The sequence below is a fragment of the Cryptomeria japonica genome, chromosome 6 (assembly GCF_030272615.1).
Source record: "Cryptomeria japonica chromosome 6, Sugi_1.0, whole genome shotgun sequence".
Lineage (NCBI taxonomy): Eukaryota > Viridiplantae > Streptophyta > Pinopsida > Cupressales > Cupressaceae > Cryptomeria > Cryptomeria japonica.
The window spans coordinates 237,625,176-237,646,689 of record NC_081410.1 but is presented as its reverse complement, the minus strand read 5'-3'; the positions used below and the strand labels follow the sequence as shown (position 1 = coordinate 237,646,689).

The window sequence follows — 21,514 nt, the reverse complement described above, 5'->3', positions numbered from 1 at the left end:
TAAAAATTCTAAGTTATTCATGATTTGAGATGCTCCATGAAAATGAAAATTGGACAATGAAATTGGAAACTTATATAAAATATGTGGATACCATTGATTCATCGTATCATGGAAATAACAATCTTCAATTAGACCAACATGAACTACAATATGTGCTGTATGGACCCCAGCATTTTATTAAAGATTAATGACTCCCCCAAAATGTGTAGTAATCAATTAAGCGACATATTTGATTATTTGAATTTTATATTGATTATTTGAGAATTCTTGCCAAACAAACAAGCTTAGAAGGCTCAAAAAGATATAAATCAATATAAAATTCGATAGAGTTTTGTGTTGAAAAAAAAATTCAACTTTTTTTAGGGGTTTACAAAATTTAGCAAGAAAAATTGTGGTTGTACAGATCCATACAGCCATACATCCATCATCCACCATTGCTACACAGCCATTGTATCAAGGAATATTTCTATCTACAAAATCCCTGTCATCAACTGTATCATTTTCTATTTTTTAAATTGAAAAAATTTATTGTAGGTCACAACACTAGGCAGGAACTACATCGGCAGCAGCCTTGGCACTCCAACTTTTTAAAGGGTTTTTGACCCCCAATCAAATCAATAACCGAGAGCTACAATCTTTAGTGCTCAAGGAGCAGGAGGTGGGTGGCTAGAGTGGGGGCAAGGGGGTGAAGCCCTTGGTCACCCCTGAAAAATAATTGAATCAATGATCGAATGATATTGAAAATTAATTAATAACGAATATAGAAGCATATATAAAGGAATTACAAGACAGTGTTCTAAAAAGAACGAACTGTTAAACTAAAGCTTAAAATGCTAAATAAAGCCGAAAAGCTAAAAAACTATAAAGCAAACTATGAATTCTTATAAACGAAACAATAGTTGACTAATGACTAGCTAAATGACCATTAATAGAACCACAAAAGAAGGTAACTGACTAGAAGAATTAATTATTCTAATACCCTCACTTAATGGTCATTGTATCAAGTTTCAACTAAGTACCCGATAGAAGACACTGCAAGTCTTTTGATCATAAATGCAATGCAAAGAACACTCTACTACTACAAAGACCCTCCTGCAAAGTGGTAATGACCAAGAATAGCTGATTCTGGATGACTGATGTAACCCTTACACGCGAATTATAGAGCTGTCACACATGAATTATAGAAACCTGAAACCATGATTTTGAGGAAAAATCGGCAAATCCTTTGGCAGAAGAGTACTAAGCACTGTTTGCTCCAACAACTCCAAAACAGACTACAAGATACCACGGTTGCAGATGTTCGCCCCAGCAACTCAAGGTGCAACCCAAACTTGACTGCAACAAAACACGATTTTTGAGGAAAGACCGGCAAACCCTAAAAACATAAACCCTCCAAAAGAGAATTCATGATTTTTGAAGAGAAAATCAAAAAACCAAGAAATCTGAGGTTACAAATCATCGTTTTTGTGGAAAAAACGATAAAACCCAAATAACAAAAATCCTACGCTAACATCGTGGATTATAGATGATAATTTTTAAGGAAAAAATTATCAATACTGCGAACAATTTTTGAGGAAAAAATAATGAAAACCCAGCAAACAATTTTTGAGGGAAAAATCGTGAACACCAACAGACAATTTTTGAGGAAAAAATCGTGAAAACCCTGAAAATGTCATGCGGCAAAAGCCTGATTTTTGAAGAAAAAATCAAATCAAAACCCTCCCATGATTTTTGTGGAAAAAATCAGAAAACTAAGAATAAGTTTTTAAGGCCAAAAAATTATAAAAAACCAAAATAATTTTTTAAGGGAAAAATATTAAAAACCCACAAATAATTTTTTTGGAGAAAATTATGAAAACCCAGAAAGATAATTTTTGTGAAAAAAATTAGCAAAACCCAAAATAATTTTTTTTTTAGGGAAAAATCATAAAAACCAAAAAACAATTATGCGAGAAAAATTTAAAAAAACAACCCAAATAATTTTTTTATGAAAAAACAATTAAAAAACCCATAGCAGAAAAATTTCTGCATAACCCGAAAAAAAGCCAAAAAGCTCTGCCAAAAACAAAAGTGAAAACCGCACAAAACCATGAAAACCGCTCACGGAAAGACAGTCGCGGGTGGAAAGCAAAGTACCAAAAACAAACCAGGTCGCGAAGAACAAAACCCGCGAAAATTGCTCAGCAAAAAAACCCTTGAAAATCACGAAAAACCGCCCATAGAGCAGAGAAACATGCAGAGAAAAGCTCGGCTCGGGAAAAAATATAAGTCACCAAAGATCGCACTGGATGTCGCGCGAAACACACAGCAGACGAAAAAAAAATTGCGCCACCCTCATGCAAAATCCGCGGGTCTAGAAAAATCGGGCAAACACAAAAAATGCGGGACAAAAATTCTTCACGCGACCCTGCAATGTCGCGAAAATCGCGAATTTTCAACCCTGCGAAAAATTCGACCTCCAAAAAGCTTGAAATCCACATGCGCAAAAAACCCTTCCATAGAAAAGTCTGTGATTTTTGGTCAAGAGTAGACCCACAAACCTGCCAAAAAAAAACCTCGATTTTCTTTTGACAAAAAAAACGGGGTAAAAAGAACTTCGCAAAACTCCAACAATTTTTTTGATTAAAAAAAAATCTGGAAAATTATTTTCAAGTAGGAGGTTACGAATTTGAAAAAAAAAAATTAAAAATTTGCCAAACCTTATAAAAGCCCATGGACCCGCTCTAATACCGTGAAAAATAATTGAATCAATGATCGAATGATATTGAAAATTAATTAATAAGGAATAGACAAGCGTATATAAAGGGATTACAAGATGGTGTTCTAAAAAGAACAAACTGTTAAACTAAAGCTTAAAAAAGCTTAAAACGCTAAATAAAGCCAAAAAGCTTAAAACTAAAAAGCAAACTATGAATTCTTATAAAAGAAGCAATAATTGACTAATGACTAACTAAATGACCATTAATAGAACCACAAAAGAAGGTAACTGACTCAAAGAATTAATTATTCTAATAACCCCAAGGCCAAGGGGCTACACCCTACAGTCACATGACCCCCCCACAATGCACCTTTGTCATAGCTCTACTCTACCCAATTGCCACCTAGCGACCCTCAAACCAACACTGCCTCGCTCAATCCAGTGGCACCACCAAGGCTCCACCCCAATAACAACCAACAATTTTTGTATTGCATAAAGTATAGATTTTTTTTTAGTGCCATAACTTGGGCATATCATATCAGGTCTTCCACAAACAAACAAGAGTTGGAAAGCTAGTTCCACATACTTTGCAGCCATCTATATGGTTTTTCCTTAATTTTTCTCAAGTACCTATTACTTCAATTTGAAGACACCTTTTCTGTTTTGACTTGTAACTTTGCACCATAATATTAATATAGGATCAGTTTTTATGTTGAGGGTTTCAATTTCACATGTTCTGATCTCTAATCTATATATGAGGAGTCTATAATTGTAAAACTACGAGTTTTTCAATTTATACTTCCATAATCACCATAAACAAAGAGTACTATTAGTCTTGGCATGATGGATCCTGAACCATCTCAAGCGGCTTCATCCCAAGCACTCTTTGGACTAGAATTTGAGAGATCTATGAAGACCTCCCATGCCACTCTCTATTCCCAAATGATCCTATCATGGACAATCTTGTGCCCCTTGATGATTGTGATAACCTACCATATGATGATGATAGAAAAGAGCAAGTTGATTATTTGGTGGGTCTTAATAGTTGCGATGGCATTGAGGCTTCATTCAATGCTCCTCCTCCTATAGAGACATCCATTGAGTCTTTGGCTTTTATGACTCCTAATCAAGATTTGGAGGCTTCAACTTGTGCATTCCAATATTGGCAAATTCGTCTCTATGTGTTCATATTCATACATCTTGTGTGAACACTTCATCATAGAATACCCTGTATAGTCGGATGACATAAATTAAAATCACATCATCTCCAATTGTTGCTTTGGGTGATTCTTTGCAACAAAGTACATCATCTTCCAAAGTTGGTACATTGGATGAGTAGTTGACAAAAATTGCAAGTTTGTTTTGTGAATCCCATCTCGTAGACTTAGAGGACACACTTAAGGACATCCATCTCCTCCTTTGCGAAAATCCCATCATAGCTACTGTCACACCACCATTGTCTTCGGATCTTATTTTTCATCCATCTCCACATGGTCCTAGCTTGTCATTTTCATCATTTATTGGGCTTGTAACTACTTTAATTGTGGCATACTTTCATACTAACATGGCAACACTTGAGCAAAATTCATAAACAACAGCATTATACATCATGATCTTTCTTCCTTCAAGGGAAGGTATCCTACATCTATACTCGGTTTTGTTTCTTCCCAAGGGCAAGAACATCATTTGGTGTTCTTGATCTTCATCATCATCCTTTGGCAAGAACTGAAAAAGATTATTCATTGTGGGAGAGCTACATAGTCTTTCTCTCTCTCCTATATGTGAGATAGTGATTGTACATTGGTTACAAAAATAGTCCTTGGGGGGTCATGTCAAGTCCTCCTTCCTTCACTTGTACATGTTTGTTTGCATTTTTTCTCTTTTGGAGGGGGGTATTTTTATATGGGTTTTTCAGATTTCTCCTTTATACCATTTATGAAAGATTTGTTTGTACATAGATACTAACATGACGTTGCAATCGAAACCCATCCTCACATCATTGCATGATTTTATCATACTCCCTAAGTTGCGCTTAAGGGGATGTTGGTGTGAAAAAGGTATATTACTCAGCTAGTTTCATATCAGGTCTTATTTACACTTAAGCTTACTCGGGTCATTTATTTTATGTCTCATAACATAGGATTTAGACATTTGTCATGGTCTTAGTATGTCCTAGGGTTTCATCCTCGTCTTTATAACAAGGGATTCCTTATTGTACATTGTACTAGTTTTCATATATGCATCTAATGAATTATCTGGCTTCATAGCAGTTCCATTGCTTCTCTTCCATGGAAGATTGTTTTGGTTGCAGTTGGTCCTTGGCTCCTGTGAGGTTGATCAACATATATCTAAAGTAAAATACCATTGGTGGTAAACAATTTCCAAATAACTTCTGATTCTAGCCCACAAGGTAGATCATGAAGCAAGTCCCAAAGGTAGTTTCACATAGACTCGACCATTTCATGGCTACATCCAATGTCAAAATCACCAAAGCAGACTTTTGACCTTTGAAACCTGATAAGATGCACTATGAACTGGGAACAGCACAGCATGCCTAGAAGCAGCATCTCCATTTTGGCACATCCAACATAAAAAATCATCAAAGCAGACTTTTGCCCATTGAAACCTGATACGATGCATTATGAACTGGGAATGGCACAGCATGCCTAGGAGCAGCATCTCTGTTTTTGGCACTGAAATCCCAGGTAATCCTTAAGTTAGATCTTTGTAATAGGAAGGTCCAGATCACATGTCCATCAAACTAACAGATATTTTAAGGAAATAGCATGCAATGAAGGTGTGGGATGGTAACATTATTACAACAAATCAGATTATAGACCATACCAGAGATTCCTAAAGATACCTAAGCTCATGCTCTATCAAATGCAACCAAAGGCTTACATCATGCATTATCTCTATGGCCAGGAAAAAAATTCCCAGCTTCTCTATTTACTAAAAATTTTCAAAATGTTCCTCACAAGTGCAATTTCTGCTAAACATTAGCCAATATTTTAAATATAAGTAGTTAGTCTTAATATGTTTGAGAAATTGTTAGGAAAAAACAGTAAAGTATGTATTCTTGAAGTTGGCAATGTGTGTCCTGAGAGAAGTCAACATTGAATCTGAAAATGTTTGTGAAAATGGAAGGGAAAAACAGTAGAGTATGTATTCTTGAGTCTTGACAATTTGGCAATGTTTGTTGCGAGAGAAGTCAAAAAAAATATCCTTAAGTTTTTACCTAATTTGGGCAATACAGTCTGAAAGCAACAATTTTTCAGCCATAAGAATTTGCCATAATAATTCCAGAATTCCCAGTATCATGTATATAAATCCCTTGGTCACTACTACAAATCCTTCTCACTAAATCAAACAGTCAATCCAATATACTGTTAATCAAAATACTAATAGCTCTCAAGTGATGAAACATATTAAAAAGGCATTAATTATACAATGCACACCTTATCAATAACTATTAAAATCATGTATAACAAGGTTTGTTGGGTCCTAAATTTTCATTCTACAGAATACAACTACAGGATATTATTAAACTAACTAGGCATAACAAATCTTTTGTTCTTAAAGACTTAAACCTAACCAGTGTGGTCAAGCAGAAAAAGTTTGGGACCAGTTAAGTGAGTAAAATAGTAGAGTGACTAGGTGATAAAATTGAGTTTTCTTCCCATATACCTTTGGCTTTGTAAGCCTAGAAGCTCTAGCTGTTTCCCAATGTTCCACAGAGTTTCCTAACGTGGGCATGGAGGGACAGGTTTTGGGGATGGGGGTACGAGGGGCCTAAGCTTGGGGATGGTGGGGAGACGGTTGGGGGATAATGAGGGGACAACAACTGGGGGGCGGCAAGGGAGCGATGCTGAAATACATATAGTACTTGAAAATTTGGTTAAATAAAGATGTATACCTATATGACGAATAAGTAAACACATTGCAATGATTGCATTCTAAGTTACCAGGTTCAGGCCCTAGAGCCTGGATGCTGGTCCTGGTCTGCATCTGGTCCGGGTCTGCGTTTGGTTCGGGTCCGGTTCACTGGAATTCATCAGATTTTTCTTTCCATATTGATAAGCTAGGTTTGAGCAGCCACAAAACAGCGGATAATTATTAACAGTGGAATCAATTTTCATGCTATGATATAAAACTAAAAACTTTCGTAAGTTTTTTTTTAATTTATAAAATCAGTTAAATTTGTTTAATAAATTCATTGATAATTATATAATATAATAAAATTAAATTTATATTATATTATATTATAACATGTTATAGAATGGGCCATATATCTATATCTGCTGGGAGCATATAGTGCCGAAGTTGTGTGGGGAATCAATTTTCATGCTATGATATAAAACTAAAAACTTTCGTAAATTTTTTTTTAATTTATAAAATCAGTTAAATTTGTTTAATAATTCATTGATAATTATATAATATAATAAAATTAAATTTATATTATATTATATTATAATATGTTATAGAATGGGCCATATATCTATATCTGTTGGGAGCATATAGTGCCGAAGTTGTGTGGGGAATCAATTTTCATGCTATGATGTAAAACTAAAAACTTTCGTAAGTTTTTTTTTTAATTTATAAAATTAGTTAAATTTGTTTAATAAATTCATTGATAATTATATAATATAATATAAATATATTGTTTTTGTACTAGCAAACCAAAATCCCTTTTCAATTTTTTGCTGAATCGACGAACCGGACTCTCGAACCCGAACCGGTGCCCAAACCCAAACCAGCAACTTAGATTGGGATTGAACTTTGAACATTAAGTTGTAAAATATAAACTTCTTATTATTAAGTTATTAAAATTTAACTAGTAGTTTTTAATAGTAAATCAAAATATCGGCATTGCGGGGATGGGGGACAGGTTTTGTGGATGGGTGTAAGGGGAGCCTAAGTTTGGGGACAGTGGGGGGACGGCAAAGGGATGGTGCTGAAATGCGTATAGTCCTTGAAAAATTAGTTATAAAAAGATGTATAACTGTATAAGAAATAAGAAACACATTGCAATGATTGCATTGAACTTTGAACATTAAGTTATAAAATATAAACTTATAGTTTATTATTATTAAGAATTAAGTTATTAACATTCAACTAGTAGTAGTTTTTAATAGTAAAAATCAAAATATTGACATTGAAACAAGAATTTTCATAATGATGATTCATGATTACAATCAACAATGTTCAAACTTCAAACTTCAAAAACAAAATAGTAAATACTAGATAGTAATACTAAATACTCATGCCTCATGACTCATTAGCCTAATGCCTCTAATCATCCCCAAGCTCCTCGCCAAACTCCTCATCACTAGAACTGTTAGACCCCACATGCTCAAGCTCATCTACACCAATACCAACCCTATCTATGTAACATAATCATCAATCTATCTTGGCTCATTTGGCTCTACATCCCATCTATCTTTTGAACTATCCTTGTACGTAAGTGTGTTGCAGTCAATGAGATGCAAAGCACTCTTTCGGACTCTCCTTGTATGTAAGTGTGTTGCAGTCAGTGAGATGCAAAGCACTATGTAAAGCCACAAGCTTCTCGGCCCTCCTAGAAGTAAGCTTGTTCCTCTTAATGGAGTAGATGAAGCTATAAGTAGACCAGTTCCTCTCAACAGCAGAAGAACTAGAAACCAGGGACAACAAATGAATGGCTAGAGTAGTAGTCAAAGATCTAGGCCCATGCATACTCCACCACAACTTGGGGTCCTCCTATGGCATTGTCTCCATATCTATCTTGGCCACCTCTGAATATCCCCAAAGAGGCAAATTTTGTCCACTTAGTACAAATCAAGTTGGCCTCTATAGGATCATACATTTTCTCAATAGCCTTAATGAACACATCCTTCACCTTAGCATCCTCTATAGGTCTAATTTTGAACCTTTGCACATACCACTTCGAGTTCAATGCATAGGCAGCCATGTGTAAGGGAGTGTTGAGCTTCTCCCATCTACACTAAATGATCGATTAAACATGCTCGTTGTAGAATTGCAATGTGGGGTCCTCTCGCACAACAGCCTTCATTTGATCAAGCATAGAATCAATGCACTCATACACCTCTCTAAGGGAAGGTGCATTAGAATCCCCATATCTAATAACTTTGAAGACTAGAGTAATGATGGAGACAATATATTTGGCATCAACCGAAAAGACATCATTCTTCACTGCCTCCATCCTCAACCCCTATTGTGTCTTCAACTCAGGCCACCAATTCCATTTTGCTATCATAACCATTAGTTGCAATGCCTCTTGCAACTCAAGCATCCTCTTGAAGAGAATAAATTATGATGCATACCCTCAACCCCTGTTGTGTCTTCAACTCAGGCCACCAATTCCATTATGCTGTCATAACCATTAGTTGTGATGCCTCTTGCAACTCAAGCATCCTCTCGAAGAGAGTTAATTATGATGCATACCAAGTCTCTACAGGTTTTAAGAATTCCTTCTTGAAGAACCTGAAGAGTGCATGTGAAGTGTGGTGGTTGCAGCTAATCTTCTACACATGTCTAGCATGACTGACAATTGTTTTGATCCAGCTGATTTTACCCATGTCCTTGAGTGCAATATTCACAGCAAGCACACAACAAAGAGTCCACCAAATATGTTTATAGCTGCCTCTATCAACTTCCCTACATCTTTGCACACATGGGCCGCATCTATCACTACCTCCACCACAATTTGTGGCCAACCTCCTCTATAGCATCTTTAAAGGTTCTAGAACTGAAAATGAGCATCCTTGTGATGCCCTAAACAATCAATAGCACCAAGGAAATAAGGGGCCGATCTAGATGTAACCATGATATTGATGAGTGGACAATGCTTAATGTCCGTCCACCCATCCATGACTATGTTGCATCCACTTGTTAACCAAGTTCCCTTCATCTTCTCCATCAAAATATTGATCTTGGAATAGTTCTAATCCAAGATTGTTGTCCTCAACTTAGTCTCCCTTGGTGGCACACATTGTGGTCCAGCCCTTATTATCTTTGGCACAACTTCCTTATAATGACGAGAATGAGCCACATGGAATGGAATGCCATTGGCAAAGAAGAATTGTCCAATGGCATCGTTTGCCTCATCCTTTGCTTGCACATTAGTTAAACTTGCCAATGGTTGTGAAGATGGACTAGTCATCTTACATTTCCCCTTAGGCTTTGCTACCTCTGATCTGGATGGATTCGATGGCCTTAGACTCTACAAAGTAGAAGAAGAAACTCTAGAAATCTGATGACCCCTACCCCTTTGCGGCAAAGTAGCAAATGCAGGTACTTCATCTTCATTACAAACCCATATTTTTAATATTTCAAGTTCCCTTCCACCTTTTTACATGCATCTACACCTTTTCCTTGGACAAGAAGGAAGTGAGCATTAGTTCTTGTAATGCTTCCAAATCATTGAAGATTACACATGGCACTTCCACTTTCTAGTGCCCCCAGCTGTCTCAAGCTTTGCTGGTACCTCAGATGCAAATTGTTTTGAAGGTGACTTCGGATCAAAGCGGCCCTTGGCCCATTTTTGCAGAATTTGAGAAGGGCAGCCATAATTTTGACTCCCAATAGAACTTGTTTCAGTTTGAGTGTTACAGTCATCCCCCACTGCTTATATGCCAGGATCATCAAACGATTTATTTTCACTTTGAATTTCTACTTCAACCTCTTGACCCTCATCCTCACCCATGTTGTGATTACTCATAATGATAATGATCCTGCAAGAAACAATGATTAAAAAAATCAGAAAACCTATATGCTGCTGTCATAATTTATTAATTTCAAATTTGTCAAATTGAAAACATTGCAATTAGTTTAAAAATTTTGAAGTAAACATTGAAGTTTTCAACAATGAATTTGAGTGCATTATTGCCGACAAATTGTCAAATTCTGATATAAATCATCGAACAGCAAACAATGACAAAAAAAGGGCAGTGTTTTCAATTTTCATTGTTGCAAACTTGCAATCATTCATAAACAACAGGGTTTTCATTGTTTAAAATTTCAATCTCAAACAATAGGTGCATGAACAACGTGAATAAACAAAAAAATGTTTTGAATGCCTACCTTTAATCTTGCTGCCCTCTTCCTCTTGCAAGAATGAAGAATCTCCTCTTGCCTTGCTCCCTCTCCTAAGTTTCCTTCCAGCTCAATCTCTTAGTCTCTTCACTCTTCACTTTCAGAATGCAGCCACTGATTTTGTGTGAATATATGAATTAGAATGAGACCAAATGTCTCTTTTATAACTTTTTTGAGAGGCCATGGGGATTGGGGTCAAATTAGGGTTAGAGTTAGTCCCTTTGAAGTGACTTTTTTCTTCTCTTTTTCAAAAAAACCCGCTTGAATGTCTTCTGCTGCGGGAAACTTGGCCGCGTCCCCTCCAAGGTTGAGGGACATCTCAGCATCTTGAGGACGTCCCAGCATCCCCTTACGGCATTTCCCAAGAAGAAACGTCTCAAAGAGATCCCCTAGTAGAGGAAACATCTCAAAAATGGTGCAAGGTTCATGGTGTCGGTGGAGGGACAGCGGGGGGGGCCATTCCCCTAGTGTTTCCGCATCTCGGAAACACCTGGTTTTCCCAGGGGGACATGTCACCGTGGAACCAAGTTGTTTCCTCAAAAGGGGGCAGGCAGAATGTCTCCTCCCATCCCCACAAGATACACCCTCTACAAGGGGAACATCCCAAGGGCCAAGCGCTATTGCTCTGCTCTTTGGCATTTGCAATTGCAGCAGTTATATAGGCCAAAAACCAGTACGAATGCTCCTCAAAATTACCTCCTTCAAGAAGCTCAATTTTGGCAGAGATGACATGCTCTAGAGTCTGAAAGACGACAATGTCATTGACAAAGGAGGGATCCAAATTGTTTACAGAGGCATCACATCAAATGGAGAAGAAGATGAGGTGAAAAAGATTATAGGGATTGGAAGTATGGCTCCATTCACAACAATGAGATTTCCACTGCAATTCCGATGTTGGGCAGGATCCACCATGGTCATATGGTTCATTTGTTGGTGTTTTGTTTCAACCATTAGACCAACCTGCAAGTCTATGAATACATGACTAACAGGAGCCTTGAGGTGCTACTCAAAGGAACAAAGATGGGGAATTGTACTTGCAGACCAGATATAAGATTGTGCTTGAGTCTACAAAGGAGCTGTGTTACCTTCACCATGACAGCAGTCAGTTGATTGTTCACAGAGACCTGAAGTTGAATAACATTCTTTAAATATCTTACCTGTATTATATAATATTATATATTAATATTTATAGCCATTCCCAAATTTTAAAAAAAAATTGCTATCTCCGGAAACCCATCTCTGTGTCTCCATATCCCTGTATCCCAGAAACTCGGAGACAAGTTGCAAGAATATCAACTGTTGATCTTTATTACATTCTCAGATCCAATGCATAAGATCAACTCTGCTTATCAGTTTTAGCGTTTCCAAAGGCCACACCAATATGCACATAAAGATCAAAGCAAAAACATTTTAAATTTAAATGGGTAGTCAAAGTCTTCAAACTCTTCAAAGATATTCCATGCAGGCCCTAACAAAATTCCTCCAGTTCACATAGAATTAAGCAGTAAATAATAACCTGTTTACAAGTCAAATTCTTACCCGCTCCAAGAAATAACTAGCAACATCAGGAAGCATGTGCAATTCATTCCTTCTAGCAAATGTAGCTTGAATAGCTGGGTCTCTCCACAACTCTTCAACCACTGGTGCATACTCACGTGTAGCAGCTGGGAAAAAAGCACCAAACTCTCCCATTGCTACAATTTTCAGAAGCCAATCAGAAAAGGTCTTCAACCTTTGGTTGATGGCAAAAACATTTTGGGAACCTATTTCTTGTTCATTCTCCTCTGTCGCATCACAAATTGAACATAATTAGAAAAGAAATTATCCATTAGTTTTCCCTACCAAAAGTATATCTCACATTTCTATGAAAAATTAGAAAACGCAAACTCACATGCAAATAAAAAACTAGCCAAATTAAAATGCTTGCAATTATCAGTATGTTTGAAACAAACACATATAACGGAACTGTCAAAGTCCGTCCTTGGATGGATAGCCTTGTACAAGATTATATTGACTTGAAGAATGCTAGTCCAAGATTATATTGACTTGGAGAATACTAGTCCAAGTCACTCCCTGGAAATTGTATGTAAACACTAGCAAACAGGCTCAAGGACAGTACATCAATACAAAGGAAAACTTGTTTACTTAGATCTACAAATGCATGTTAATGTCTGGCTGCATCCTAATTACTTGGTGGAAATGGCATTCTGTCACAGTTTAACCTTAATTATATTCATAATTTATACTTTATAGTAACATAAATATGTGATTAAGAATAAGCAGAAAACTGACATAAAGGAGTTTTAAATCTGTATACCCACAGCAATGAAGTGTTTTGATCAGCCTACATGTAGCATGCAAATTTCCTTCCAACTTTAAGTGTGAGAATAAGGGAAATTGTTGACTCCTGAAACCAGCTTGTCCTTTAACTTTAGTTTGTCACCATCTAATTAGTCTGTTACAAATAATTAGCTCATGGCTACTATTTAATTTGACTAGATCTAGGTTAGAATTATTCTTTGTGTGGTCTTCAAATGTTATGAAAAAAATATTTAAGTTCAACCTTCAACAAGACACAGTAGATTAGTGTTTGTATAACTTCTATAAAAAGTAGGGACTTTTTTCCATCTCCAAGCATTAAAATCACCATGCAAATATGTTTCATCTTTGTGATAGAATTGTTTGATATATTTATGACAGAAGGAGAATTTTCATTTATTTTGTATTTCTTGTAGAATGTGGGGTTATTGGTGTTATTAAAAAAGAGATTGCTGTCTTCATTATAGTTTTTCAGGCCAAAAAAGTGATGGTCAAAGTCAATTTCTATCAGTGTGAAAAAACTGATCAAACTTGATTTCAAATAGTAAGCAATTCCACAATATCATCTACCCATTGTGTTTTGCTCCAAAGAGAAATTAATTTCAATTTTTAGCTCCAGTTTGAGAAAATCAACTTCATCATACTCCTGAGTTTTTAACAAGAAAAATAATATCTATATCAACTAGTACCAAACTTGATTGGGGAACCTTTTACCATTAACTACCTTAGCCATGTATTAAGAATTTCATTGTTGAATGTCAATTTTTTCACTTACCTATTCATGATGTAGGCCCATTCCTTTTTTAGCTTCTTTCACCTTTTCACATGTTAACATCATTAAGCATTGTCCTCTAGCATTAGGTCTTCAATAATCAAAAATGTCTCCTACAATTTAGGAAAATTCGAATGGAAGCTAGAATCCCATCCAACTAATCATTCTCATTTTTTACTGGCTTTGCTTAATCTCTCAGCTTCTAAATATTGTGTCAATTTCTTGGTTGAAGTTTTGACTCAACCATGTCATGCGTAATTTCTTGTTCTTCATCTAAAGCACACAATGATAAAGTGCAAAGCTCTGTTTGCCCATTCTATATAGAGTGATATCATGCATTAAGTACTAATCTAAATTAAAGTTTATTTGGCAAAACTTCAGATGATTATGAATGTCAATTCTGAAAGTTGCATTGCAGATAAAACAAGTTTTAAAAAGACAAAACTAATATATAAAAGTTTCTGAGTGTGAAATCTAAAAGTAAGAGATTGTGAATGAGATTAAAGACAGGATTAACAATGTCTTTGATATAAGTGAGTGCTTCTTGTAACTGTGATGCAAAAAATAATACACAGTTACAGCTAGAAGCACTCACTCACATTATTATGGACCATTAAAATATCACATATTTATGTTGCAGCATAATATTGTGGGGGCAGACATATTGTCCGATGCTGGTGATCACAAGATGCTGGAGGTAGTGGTAGATGACTGTTTAAAACTTTAAATGATATGCACGACGACACTTCTGATTTTTGAGGCAGTGGGCATCATTCACAGAAGATAGATAGCATTTGCCCAGCATTGTAATGGTAGATGGTAGTGCCCAGCAGAATTTAAATAGAAATTGACTAATAACATGGATGGCACAATAAATTAGCAAAATCAAAATTTCGTTGATATGAATGACAAAACACTCACGCATTATTTTCAGTTTTTTCACAAATTGAATGGGTACCCAGTAAGGTCCCTTGCTGGTCCAAGAGAACCACCATTTCATTCTTCAAAAGGAAATTTAAAAATTTAAGCTTTTTTCCCTCTTCCCATCCTTTCCATCTTTGCAGACTACTGAATGAATTTTGTGAGGAATGGGAAGCGGGCATGGGGGATCAAGAGTCTGAATGACTGTACTCTTCAGGATATCAGATTCACTTCAATTTTCTGCATTCACTTGTGAGTGGTGAAGATGTAAAAGCTATTGAATTGACTCTGCCTTTTGAGACCTTTCATCACTCAAATCAAATTTATTATTACACAAAGAACAAAAAGAAGTTTGATTTCTTAGCTGTAAGACAATGAATGAATGCACTCTTCAGGGTATCAGATTTATTTCAATTTTCTGCATTTGTTTGTGAATGGTGAACATGTAAAATCTAAAGAATTCGCTCTACCTTTTTAAGCCTTTCATCACCCAAATCAGCTTTACTATAACAGAAGTAAAACAAGGTGGATTTCTTAGCTGTCAGACAGGCTCAGATTGCTTTCCTGTGTACATTGAAGACATTATTTTGGCTTCGATGTAAGTCACCAATGGATTTGGGCTTTGAGTGTTGGTATTTAAGTAGTCCGTGGGATCTTTTTAAATGTCTAAAAGGGGAAGCATCAAGCCACAACATCAGAAATATAAATTAGATGAATGTATGGCTTTGGCTTAAATGAGAATCCTTCGGATGGATTCATCAATTTCATGGATCACCCAAGCTTCAGCTAGATTAGCTAGTAGTACTCTCTTTTGTCATAGTGCTATCATCCTAGACCCACACACCCTCTCATTTTCTTTCTTTGTTCGCAAGAAATACACATGTTGAAGAGAGCTCAACCCACCTCCACATCCTTTTCAACGAAAATATCAATCGAGCCCCCTACTTAGAGTAGGGCCCAGCCTTGAAAGACCAAGTTTCAATCAAGCCCACTATAATTAATTTGACATAACTCCCATATAACAAAGTAAAACACTACCTCTGTTAAGCATTGCACAAATTCTCATTTCCTCATTTTCAGGTTCTTATTTATGAAGTTACTGCATAAATGACTTACGATGCATTTAGCCAAGCCAATAGAAGAGATTCAGTTATGATGGATCTCCTGCAGCTTGGTTGAAAAGGGAAATCAGTTGCGGTTCTATGAACCCCAAGCATTCTCCTTGTAAACCGGAGACTGTATGCTAGTATTGTCAGAAATCAGTATATGCATTGCTGTGATTCTTATAAGAAATTGGCTGATCCTTCTCATGACCAGTGGAAATATTATGTCTTTAATTGATCCTTTTCCATGTTCCTATCATCTTTGTGTCTGGTTTGACAGGAAGTCAATCTCATGAAATATTTGATTTTTTTCATCAGTAAAATATCTAAGTCTTTTAATCATTGAGAATTTTGGATTTACTTAGACTCAGTGATTTCCTTCCCTACATGAACTGTCTTCAAAACTAATAGTTTATAACTTTATATTCTCTTGATGGTGAACATTCATCGGCTGTTAGTTCTTTTGTCATATTCAATTAAAATTTGGCATGGAAGTTGAATGGATGTCCAATGGAATATTACATTGCAAACCTAGAAATTGCACTCCATTTACACAACTTTCACTTCCTTGAATATCTTTACATGATGAGCTATACCGCAAGTGCATATCTTGAAGAAATTACAGCACTCTCAAATCCATATCTTAAATATCTCAAGAAGCTGATCTTGAGGAATACCATGCTTGAGTCAGCATTCTGCTCATCCTAAACAGAGGGACTTCTGCCCCTGGACTGCCTTTCATGTGCTGCCTTTCAAAGACTTCTGGAATTTTGCTTAAGCAATTAAGACAAAGGATTGACTTAGGAGATGGACTGGCAACAACAATATTGTGGATACTATATGCTCGGGTCTCTGAGCTTGAGTAATGGGATAAACATATCACCAAGGTCACAATTCGCCCAGTTTTAATCCTATGAATATTGTAATGTCCCTTTTTAGGATATTCCTGATTTTTTCCTTAACACAACAATATTTAATCAAAATGATAATAACTTTATCAAAGATTCAAGAATTTATAATAATATTCAGATCAATAAATTATAGCACAATACCTAAAATTGATCAAATCGTGAATTATCTGTAAATGATTAGAAATCTGCTGGATTAGAGGTTTTGGTCCCTTGCTCAACAGTGACAATACCAAGGGTTTTCGTCCTTAGCTTGCCAAAGAGCATGTAAGGGTTTTCGTCCTTCCAACTCTTAGCCCAACTTGGAGAGTTTTCGTCCTCCTCAACCAAGATTTGAGTTTTCATCAAAACTTGGTAAGAGCATGAAAGGGTTTTTGTCCTTCCAATTCTTGTGAGCTTGGAAGGGATCTCATCCTTCCTATTTGCAAGATACTTCCTCAAATTCGAAATTGATTGCTAGATTATTTTTTATTGCCTTTCTGAATAATATTTCTTGATGGATTGACAAATCAATATTTGAATAATGCTTAAATGCTTTTATAAATTATTGATGCTTGAACGAATTGATGTTTGAATGATACTGGAATGATTTCCATATATATAAGAAGAGCCTGGTACTGAAAACTGAAGCTAACTGTACTGGACTGAAATGTTGGGCACCTGTGTCTGAAGGTGGTGGAGGCTCGAGAGACGGCCGAAAATGGAATCAAGAAGCTCTGAACTTCCTCAAAAGTACAAGCTTTGAGGAATAATAAGGGACATTGGGTTTAGGAAAAATAGAGGGAATGTGGACTACATGTCTAAAAGCATGGAATTTTGGAGGAAAGAAGGATATGAGAACATAGGAGTGGGGTTCAAGGCTTTGAGACCCTAGAATAAAGAGCAAATCTTCCCATGGGTAGGTGCAAGAAGTAGGGTCCACAAAAAGTGCAAGTTTTTTTCCTTATTTTTAAATTTTGTCACAATTGGAAGAATCACACCCTACACCCTCTCTCACATCATCACTACTCTTGAAAACATAATTTAATTTACTTGCAAAGTCATATAATGTTCTATTCCCAATTAATTGATTCCTTGTTTCCTTTATGAATTGATTATTTATTGAATGATTTTCTCAATGAAATGATTTGCCCTTTATATCCATTTCTTGAAGGAGTCACCACCCTTCATTGCTGCCTTTAGAGAATAATCATTTATTTCCAAATTAATTGATTGCTTCCTTCATGTCCTCTTCTCATAGAATGATCTCTCCTTTATACCTCAATCCTTCAATAGTCATAACTCTTTATTTCATGCCATTTGACCATTCTTTAAACTCAATTAATTTTATATTTTATATTTTATATTTTATATTTATATTATTTTTTATTTTTATTATTTATTTATTTTTATATTTTAATTTATTATTATTAGATCCCATTTCAAAAAGGGTGCATTACAAACATCATGTATAATGGTGTCAACTACAACCCCTTGTCTTCTCATCTGTATGTATTTTGCTTAGTAGATTAAAATATGAGAGACATTGAGAATTTTGAATTTTGTATAGCTACCGCCCAGATTCTCCTATCAGGTGTGGATTAAGGAATTCACTTGAGAGATACCATACTAGGGTTTGAATTCAACTCATCCTAAAAAGAGGGACTTCTGTCCCTGGGTTGCCTTTCAAAGACTTTTGGGCTATTGCTGAAGCAGTTATTCTAAATGGTTGACTTAGATTCTAGAAGATAACAGGACTGGCAACAGTAGTATCGAGGCACCTATGTGCTCAGGTCTCTGATCTTGGATAACATCATGAACAAACATAATCCTATGAATATCATGTTTAATGGTCTCGACTCTCAACTGTAGCCCTTGTCTCCCCTCATCTGAATCTCTTTTGTAAAACTAATTGAAAAATGAGAAACACTGGGAATTTTCAATTTTATACGGCTACACCCAGATTTTCCTATCAGATATGACTGGGGAGACCATTTGAAATGAATAGGTATACAATTATTTTCATGCTAAAAGACCATACTAACTTCACTGAATCATAATCTAGAAAGAGAAAGTCACTAAAAATAAAAGAAGAAGAATGTAAAATTTGATTGTTGGCAAGTAATACAACAATTTATGGTTTCAGAAAAAGCGTATTCAAGTATATTGCATTGAATTTAATTATTTTAACTGCCAGCAAAAGAAAATTATATGATTCATAGCACCTCATACCACCTTGTTCCACAATGTCTTGGTCTATCTTCTTTTCTCTTCGACCATTTCTTTGTATCATACTCACTCACTCTTGAAAGTATATTTTTTAACAAAGCCTACCATTTCTTTTAATCTATCTCCAAAACCCCAGCATGGTGATGCCATAAGACTATATCCATTGCGCTCATTCAAAGTCTGACAAAGCATTTCAATATTTTTATATTTGTAGCAACCATATAATTTCAATTACGTACATCACATAATAAAAAATGCTATTAGTTAGTATTTAGTAATATCTTGACACACCTGATGTGCTAGGTCCACCCTGCACTTGATGAGCACTGCTTCTAGTCAGGTTTTCTTCCTCAAAGCGTTCACGTCCCTCTAGCAATATACTAAGGTATTTGTACAGGTTACTTTGTATCATCAACTTAATATTTTGCACTTCCTCCTGTGAAAATTTGTCCCCCTTGTAGAGAAATTTTGCCTGTAAAGTTAAATAAAAATAAACAAGTAATCAAAATTTATATTGATATTCAATCAATGTAGAAGATCTAAAGCATTTTCCAAGAATAAGAAGTGTAAATTAGAAACATAATGGGCTAAGAGCATCAGCAAGTATCGGGCTAAGAACACCCATAAGATGGGGCATAAGGCTCAAAAATAAAAAAGTGACTATAAGATGATCTCAAGTTCAACCATTAAATGGACTTCCTACAATACCCTTGCTGTACTACTTCGGTTACTAAAATTATTCACATATAAAATAGGAATTTATATTGAAGTGAGACTACATGGTATATTTAGGATACTAATTTTTTAAGAGTTACCAATTTAAGCTCATCCTTCAAAATTTACATCAAAAAGAATTTATATCGATCCAAAATTATGTCATCAGATACAAATGATTCATTAGAATACTTGTGAGCATAGTTACAGTGTTGAGTCACACAAGGCAAAATTTTGTGGTGAACCCAGAGTTTTCAGGTTGGCCTAGACTATCCCAGACCAAATCTGGAGCTAATTGTAATTTTTTTTATTAAAAAACAAAAGAATTGGTAAATAGGGGAAAATGCTAAGTTACCCAATATTGGTTCCAGTGCAGATGTTGAGTTTCACTGTTATATTTTGAACACTATAAACATTACAAGTTTAGTACACACATTGAAAACAATAGTAATATATTCAAAATAAAAATATATATAGATAATGTAAGCAAATTTAACCATAATATGGCTGACTGTGCAATAAACTTGGTTTTATCACAATGAAGACCAGGGTTCAATTCCCCACAAATACCACTCCACTGGGCGAGGTCTTGTTACATGATACATTCTCAAGCAGTAGGCCCCCAAAAAATGGAAAAAAAAAATTGACCATAATATCAAAAGTTAAATGCAAAGTCACAAGGTGTGTGGTTGTGCTCAAGTACAGCAACAAAAAAATTCTAAACAAGTTTGTCAACTGATAAAATTCAGGAAAACAATCATGATTAAGTGCAAATGAAATAAATCTTCAACTTTCTTTTTTCTGGTGAGTGAATTGTGACCTAGGGCAGCACTCCCTTTAAATAAAAGTTTTCAAAAATAATAAATTAACTTTGTGGATCAACCCTGTATAGGTGTATATAATATATAATATACATGACTAACAAAAAACCTTAACCCACATAAGGCAGGGAGAACCAATGCATATTTCCATTAATTTACCATATTTAGAAAACTCCTAGGCCTATTGCACAAATAAGCCTTTCTTGTCATATCACCTCAGGGTCACTCTGCCTTGATATTTTTCAATCTCAATCTAGAAGTAAGCCTTCTTCTTCTTAACCACTGTCCAATCAGCTGAAAGATTGTATTCTCGTGATCCACAATTTGATGGGAACCAAAGAGGGGTTTTTGCCCTAAAAATAGTGAAAGGTCGACCCCTGAGGAATAGATTGGGGGCACCAGCAAATGACAAATATCATGATTGCATCATGTTGAGAAGACAATTTACTTGGAGACCTATCATTCCTCAAATCTGATTGCCTACAGGACAGCTGGGGATTAACTTTTGGCTCATTTGATCTACTGCTGGAAGGTGACTTCACCCCTTTTGACAGAAAGAGCGGGCTATGTTGGGCCTCTGCCCCTGCCACGATGTCGGTTTGGAAGAGGGATTAATGTTGCAAGCTTTAATGGCCAAAAAAGCTTTCTTGGAGCAAATGGAAGCTAGATGACTACAATCAAAACATCTGCAACATCTGAAAGGAATGTTGACATGATCCAATTTTTATGTCCACTAATATCCATCTTTCTTTAAGATAATATTTTCAGGCAACCACTTATCAATGTCTATTTCGACATAAATCTGTACAACGATGGTGCAGAGAGGAGCAGAAGGGCTGGACAACAAGTTTCCTCGTGAGTCACCAATCAATCATAGGCCAATCTTACACCAAGACAGAAGTAGAGGCAACTTTGTCTTTCAAAGGATCAAAAGTGTGGAACCACTGTTTCAGACT

At 35.7% G+C, this 21,514-nt stretch overlaps 1 protein-coding gene across 3 annotated transcripts in view; it reads right to left on the bottom strand.

Moving 5' to 3' along the window:
* LOC131077316 (extra-large guanine nucleotide-binding protein 3) overlaps window positions 1-21,514 on the bottom strand; it is a 41,350-nt gene that overhangs the window by 2,533 nt on the left and 17,303 nt on the right. For all 3 annotated transcript variants that reach the window (XM_058014785.2, XM_058014784.2, XM_058014786.2), the window contains exons 6-7: window positions 19,315-19,495; window positions 12,332-12,576 (exon numbers count right to left, since the gene is read on the bottom strand). In XM_058014785.2, the coding sequence (XP_057870768.2) occupies window positions 12,332-12,576; window positions 19,315-19,495 (426 nt within the window). The remainder of the gene's footprint in view (window positions 1-12,331; window positions 12,577-19,314; window positions 19,496-21,514) is intronic.